Source organism: Phytophthora parasitica, assembly GCF_000247585.1.
Source record: "Phytophthora parasitica INRA-310 unplaced genomic scaffold supercont2.3, whole genome shotgun sequence".
Lineage (NCBI taxonomy): Eukaryota > Oomycota > Peronosporomycetes > Peronosporales > Peronosporaceae > Phytophthora > Phytophthora nicotianae.
This window is the reverse complement of record NW_008648989.1, coordinates 2,948,366-2,955,061: the sequence shown is the minus strand read 5'-3', so window position 1 is coordinate 2,955,061 and position 6,696 is coordinate 2,948,366. Positions and strand designations below refer to the sequence as shown.

Genomic DNA, 6,696 nt, shown 5'->3' with positions numbered 1-6,696 from the left:
CTTTTTCTGGTTTTCAACTAAGTACGACGATGCATCCATGTTAAAGGAGGCAAAATGCATCGTTTTATAATTAAGTACGTTTACGACAGGTCGTTCTGGGCATAGAAAAATCAAGCAAATCAAACTTGGAAGATTTGAAGGTGGTCAATCACTCGCCTTAAAGGAGGCAAATTGCCTCCTTTTGATACCGACTATCCTAGATTTGTATATTATAGTTCACTAAAGTGGCTCGCGAAAGGGTAAGGCAAAATTCCAATCTGTGACTCACTTTTACCATACCTATTCATCACCTAACTGTATCTTGGACGCAACCACGTGTATTCGTATTCTACAAGACGCAATTGCAATCAAGTGCCTGTAAGATGTCGCTCAATGCAAACGACCACGAGGCCACTTCTGCGGCATGTGACATCGCTAAGGAGATAGATGAGCTGAAAGAATTGAAGAAGCGTACGTGGACCACTGGAAAAGATGCTGTAAGTGACATCAAGGCGTACGCGTTGAGTCGCGGCAATTGTACAAGTGTGAGTAAGATGAGAGGCGGCACGTTCAAGCGTATGGAGTGCTCTAGTGGAGAAAAATGTACCTGGTTCATCGAGCTATCTGTCGCAAACCGCAAACCTAGAGGTAATTACTGGCATGTAACAACTGGAAATCTGGCCCACATTAAGTGCACAGGGACAGCAAAACCTTCAGCGCAACAACTTGCGCAGACGTCAGTGCTATCATTTCCGACCCCAACATATCAGCTTCAGCAATGACAGGACAGCTCCAGTCTGACTCAAAACTGGTTTACAGTAGAAGCATGCTATATAGGGTCAAGGAAGCAGTTTTGCGCGAATTTTTTATGAGGTGAAAAATGATGGAGTATCTGCATTGGTACCTCTCAGCGTTTTCTGATCGAAACCACGATACTATCACCAACTTGGAACCCGACGAAAATGGCAACTTTTGTGGGCATTAGCCGCACTTGACCCAGCCTGGTTTCGTGGCGGATAGGCAATTTCAGGTGTGGAGGCTGCTCACATGAAGCGTCGACTCTATAATAGCGTTCAAATTGTTATAGTTGCTCGTGACGGCAACTTCCAGAACTGGGTAGCTGCTGTAGAACTCGCTCCCTTTAAAGATCATGCAAATTATCTTTGGTTTTCCAGATCTTGGTTCGTCATGTATTTCCCCTCAGGTGTGTGCCTGTTTTCTGCGATAGACATTCTGGGATTATTTCGGTCGCAAGGCGCTAAACTTGCTGACAAAGTGCTCTACACGTTCGGCATGTCATTACCCTCCACCGAGGTCTCAAAGCAATTCGGATCAGCAGTACTTGAGTGCGTCTTGAGCATGGCGGATGGTATGGGCGCTAATTGCGCCAATGAGAGCGATCGCTGCGTATTAGGCGTTGCCTCCACATGGGGAGATACGGCTAATTTCGATATAGCAGTCGTACCGATGACTGGTGTGGCACCTGCTCTACGATCACGAGCTAAGGTCGTTCGAGGCAAAGAGTTATTAGACGCCACGGCAAGATCGTCGTGCAACAGTTGGGCATTGGGTTCTTGTTGGTTGGTCAGCTGAGACCAGCTGCTTCGTCGGGACATTGGAGAAAACTGAGTGCTCTCTTGACGAGTTGAACGTCGGGTAGATGTGTCGACTTGAGGTACGGCGGTAGCTTTTGCTCTACGTCGAGGCATTGCACACGTAGATTGGGCAATCAGAAGAATTTAATCTGGTTGTTGAAGTGAGGTAATTTAGCTTGTGATGGAAGAACAATTGAGGGGGCAGCATCGTTTTCAAATAAAGCGACTTCTCGCGGAAGTTAGTTTCATAACTTTCCCTAAAAGTAGACAACCCTCCAAACGAACGTGTTATCTGCTACTTTCTGATCACATGAACTAAATTAAGGAAAATATGTGACCTATTTGCATGTCAAGTATGTACCAGTTTTCACTTCTACGGGCAATATTATAAATTTCGTGCGTGTCGTTCGAACTTCCACCTCAGCTAATTAGGGTACTATAAGAGCCAATGGAAAGCGATATAGCGAGAAGGGTCATGGTTCCCAGTTTTAGGAAAAGTATATTTCTTGGGAGAGAGAGGATGCATCACCACCACCCCACAGCAGAATCGAACAGCATGACTGGAATGCGCCCAACTCCAATTACATAAGTAGGCAGATATTTTTCAGTTGTTACATAAGTAGGCATAGTGGCACACCGCTAGCGTGCGCCGAGGTGTCATCATCTGATTGATTGATAGTGGGGTACCAGACCCACTTATTGACCAATCAGGTGTCGACCTGCATTTGAGTGGTTCACACGAGGACAGGGTGAGCCGCACTATAAATTAGAGTTGAATTTTTACACAGACCGAAGACTCGGTCTAACTATTGCGAGCTTCCTCTACACTATAGTATAAGCTAGTAACGGTAACTCTAGCCCCGTTACACCTGGTAGCACTTTGTAGTCCTTCCAATGACCAAGTTCGACATGAGTCAACATCTAGAGCACGCTGCTTTTTTCATCTCACCCGCGTGGGGTGGGAGGCTCTCCACGGCCTCACCGGTGTTGTGAGAAGCTGTCGTCGCGTCGCTACTACGCTCAGTGAAACCTGACCAGCAGCATCTAGCAGACAAAGAGTTAATGGAACGCGAGCTCGCCGATGTGAAACGGCGAGTGTGAACTCCCTCGCGTCACTCAAAGAATGACGTTGTCAAATTGGATATTCTTGAGTCGGTGAAGACCGACTACCGCAGAAATGATGGTTCCGCGAGACCGACATCGCTATCGTCTCGCAGCTCATTGAGGCGCCGTCAGCGAATGTCAACTTCCTGCTCTCCCGGCTATCCGGGAAGGCAAAGGAATAGGCCCTCAGCAAGTTGGTCGTCGACCACACTGCTTTCCCAACTCTGGAGGCACTCCAGAATGACTTGAGGCTCGCATTCGAGCTTCCTCAAGACGCGTCGCGCGTGCGCGCAGAGTTCTTCGCCCTCCGACAGGAAAAGATATCCTAGAATGACTGTGTCCAGAAGATACGACACCTGGTATCGTGCATTGTGATCAAGCCGATCGACATGGCTTCACAAGTCCACGTCTTCGTGTTCGGAATGCGCGAGGGAATGACTCGCTACTGCCTGACGCGAGCTGATCCTTCCTCCCTCGACGAAAAGTTTGTTTTGCACCTCGCGAGGTTGCGGTACCGTATGCCAAAGCCATGTCCCCGGAAGCCACGGAGTCGGCTCAAAAGCCAATGCAGATGATGGCATCGATATGTCCGATGATCGACAGCGCTCAGCGAACGGCGGGGGTGGTAACCGTTGTGCACGCCTTCTAATCTGCTTTGGCCGCCCAAAGAGGGGTCACGGCGCAGCAAAGTACGCCCCCTGCTCCTGTACTCCCGCACGTCGATGTGGAACCTTGCCAGGTAGTCCAGCCAAGAAATAACCTGGACCAGCAGGTGCGGGGAGCCCTATTATTTGGAATGAAGGCCTGGGCCCTCCGGTGGCAGCCCAGCCTTCTAGCCCTCCTGTGCTGCAAACACACAACAATGGCACAACTACACCGGGCGACTCGAGATTGATCATCGTTAGTCTTCATGTCGCCGCGCCCGGCGACCACTGCGCACGCACCTACACTCAGGAGCGACCAATAATTTCTCCCGCGCGTCGTCTTTGCCGGGACTACCCAAAACGCCCGCATTCCGAAAGACCCGGGTGAAGTCGAAGTTAAGCTAGCAGGCGGTAAAGCTAGCCGCGTTGCGCAGCGTGAAGTACCGTTGCAATACAAGTTCGACGGCTTCCGCAGTAAGGATGATTTCTTGGTGATCGAGATGAATTTCGCGTTTGACTGCATCCTGGACATGCCATGGTTTGCGCGATATCAGCCAGAGATTGACTTGCTGGCCCGATCGGTCAAGCGTCGACGTGGCTTCCACGTGAGCGAGGTTTTCACGCACCTCTTGGTAACTACAAGACGCCACAGTGGTGGATAGAATAGCCACAACGCAGGTTGTACACAGAGCAAGCGATGGCACTCTCTGAATGGTTTGTGATGTTTTGCTGAATGGAAGGGGGTTCAAAACCGCTTCCGAATCGTCGAAATCGCGAGCCCGCCTCGCAATGCCACGGCGATCACGGGGCTTCCTGGCTTGTCCAGGAAGACCTTCTTGCGAGACATGAAGGCCGGCGACATCGAGCAAGTGTGTTTGATCACCGAGGAAGCCTCAGCGACATAAAAGGTCAACACGGTCAAAGTAGAGGGGGAGCCATCACGACCTTAAGGCGCCGATCCCAAGCCAGCCCGAGAGGAACAATTCGAGACACAGTCCTGAGAAGCCTTGCGCGAATCGGGCAATCCAGTATACGACACTGCTCGTGAGTATGCCGATGTCTTCCCGGACAAGATTCCCACCGAGCTGCCGGCGGACTGTAGCGTTAAACACGATATTGACCTCGTGCCCGGACCGAAGTGCTGCGTCACCAGGAACTGCCACTTCCCCAAGAGCTAGTGAAAGCGATTAACGACTTCTTTGAGAGTCCCTAGAAGGCGGGACATGTGCGTGAACGTACAAGTCAGCGCTCGAGCCCGACCTTCTTCATGAAGAAGATGATGGGTGGTTGGTGTATCGTCCACGCTTTCAACAAGCTGAACGACGCCAACAGATGTCGTTTGGCTTCCTCGTGAACAAGTGGCAGATTTTCAAGAAGCCTCTGATGGTTGACTTTAAGAACGTCAGCAAAGTGATTAAAACGTGCATGAAGTTCCACAACTTCTGCATTAACGAAAAAATAATTGATGCTGATGCAACGGTGGCACACGACCGAGTGTCGCGTGCGTATCACCAGCTACGAGAAAGCTTGTACCAGCCAGCGGACATCAGCGTGGCAGACATGAGCGCTACGGACGTTGAACTTCATGACGCCGCCCGTGGCCGAATCCTGCGGTAAGTCCTCAACGAACACATTCAAAGCTTCAAACTTCGGCGTCCAAGTACGCGCTAAAGCATTTGCTGGAGCTGCACGTTAGCGACCACCTCATATTCCAGCTCTTCGATTTGATCCATCAGTCTTTGACGCTTGCTGCGCTCCTGGACCAACAGCTCCTCAGCATCGAACTCATCTTCATCGCTGTCATCTTTGTGCTCTTGAAGGTGCTTCTTCAACTCAAAAATGTTGCCGTTGGTACGTTCCACAATTGTGTGCAGCATTTCCAGCCGGCGCGAGATCCGCTTTTCGCGCACCAGCAACGCTTGCTCTTTCCATATGGCTTCTTGGGCCTCGCTTGACTCGTTAGCAGCCGCCATCTCACCGACGCTCTCCGCTAGCGAAGCCAATATTTCCGCCTGTGAACTGTTCCGGCGCTTGCGTTTGCCCTTCTTGCCGCGGCTAGCACCCTCTTTCTGCGAGTCGTCCTCGTTGTCGGAGTATATATTTGCTGAGCAGAACTCGCGACGAGCCCTGCGATGCTCACACCACTTGTGCAGGTAGAAGACATCAGCCCTTCCCGCGCAGAAGCTCCAGAAGTCTTCTCCATGCTCACCAGACTTCTTAGACCCCGCTTCTGCCCCCCGCAAAATTGCTGCTGACTTCGCGCCACATTCTGTGGAGCTTGCATCCTGAATGGACAACCGTCTGCGACGGATCGATGTCGTCCAAGATGGCGTCGGAGGAGACCTTGGCTTCGTACAGGACGTCCGCTTCGCTGAACGCTGTCGCAACATCCCCCAAAATGTGGACCCGCCTTGGTCGAACTCGCTCCGGATGAGCTGGTTTCCCGAGGTGAGCAAGCCATTGAAGAAGCTCTCCGAGAAGAGCACGTTGAGCACGCGAAACATGCAATTCTTGGTTCGTTTCTCCTCCTCCTCGCGCCCGCGTCTCGCATTGCTTCGTTGCTGCTGCACCGTATTCTGCGTATTCGACTTGTGCGTATCGTACGCATCCAGCAGCGCGACTCGACCCTCCTTGTTCGTGTTCTTCACGGCATTGAGCTTGCGCGACGTACATGCCTGCTTGAGCTGGCCCAACGACCAGGATTCGTACACCTCCCGGGTCGGAATGGGCACGATCTTCTTGCGCCGCTGCAGCAGCTCGTCGTTCACCGTCCACGTTTTCGGCGGTGCCATGGCAAGGAAAGTGTTCTTCTGCATGTGAAGGAGCGCGCAAAAAGAAATATGAAGCTGGCGCCAAAACGGAAAATATACTCATCACAGTGTTGATACCCCAAGGATCGCGATCCGGTTCGGAACCGCCAAAAGCGCCCTTTCAGGGTGTCGTCTAACCCTCGTTGCCCCGCGCGACCCGCGATCCAATCCGATCCCGGTTCGGAACAGGACTGAGTTACGTCAGTGTATCGACATGGCAAACTACCTTCACAAGTACACGAAGAGCTACGCTGGTCTGATCCAGCCACTCTCGTCACTCCTGAAGGCAGGCATAACGTGGGAGCGGAAGCCAGAGCACAAAGCTGCGTTCAACTCGGTGACGAAGGGGCTGTCATATGCCCCGATACTGATACTCCCAGACAGTTCGAAGCTATTCCACGTCGTATGCAACGCAAACGACTTCGCCATCGGCTGTGCGCAGATCCAGTTCGGCGGTGAAGGCCATGAGCGCGAATCGGCTGGGTGCTCCCTTGAAGTTTAGTTACTTGTGTCATCGCCGACGGGATCCTTTCACATATCAAATCTTTGTCTATCGAGGCACAT

At 51.6% G+C, this 6,696-nt stretch overlaps 4 protein-coding genes across 4 annotated transcripts; 3 read left to right on the top strand and 1 right to left on the bottom strand.

The window, feature by feature from the left end:
• Nucleotides 1-362: 362 nt before the first annotated feature.
• Nucleotides 363-761, top strand: PPTG_02064 (hypothetical protein; the record flags this gene model as incomplete). Its single annotated transcript, XM_008895459.1, has 1 exon — nucleotides 363-761. One exon carries the CDS (start codon nucleotides 363-365, stop codon nucleotides 759-761), a length of 399 nt encoding a protein of 132 aa, XP_008893707.1.
• Nucleotides 762-4,654: 3,893 nt separating this feature from the next.
• Nucleotides 4,655-4,939, top strand: PPTG_02062 (hypothetical protein; the record flags this gene model as incomplete). The annotated part of the gene is made up of 1 exon (XM_008895458.1): nucleotides 4,655-4,939. The coding sequence occupies one exon, from the start codon at nucleotides 4,655-4,657 to the stop codon at nucleotides 4,937-4,939; it is 285 nt and encodes a 94-aa protein (XP_008893706.1).
• Nucleotides 4,940-4,989: 50 nt separating this feature from the next.
• On the bottom strand, nucleotides 4,990-6,114 carry PPTG_02061 (hypothetical protein; the record flags this gene model as incomplete). The annotated part of the gene is made up of 1 exon (XM_008895457.1): nucleotides 4,990-6,114. The coding sequence occupies one exon, from the start codon at nucleotides 6,112-6,114 to the stop codon at nucleotides 4,990-4,992; it is 1,125 nt and encodes a 374-aa protein (XP_008893705.1).
• Nucleotides 6,115-6,346: 232 nt separating this feature from the next.
• Nucleotides 6,347-6,634, top strand: PPTG_21175 (hypothetical protein; the record flags this gene model as incomplete). Its single annotated transcript, XM_008895628.1, has 1 exon — nucleotides 6,347-6,634. The coding sequence occupies one exon, from the start codon at nucleotides 6,347-6,349 to the stop codon at nucleotides 6,632-6,634; it is 288 nt and encodes a 95-aa protein (XP_008893876.1).
• Nucleotides 6,635-6,696: the final 62 nt, after the last annotated feature.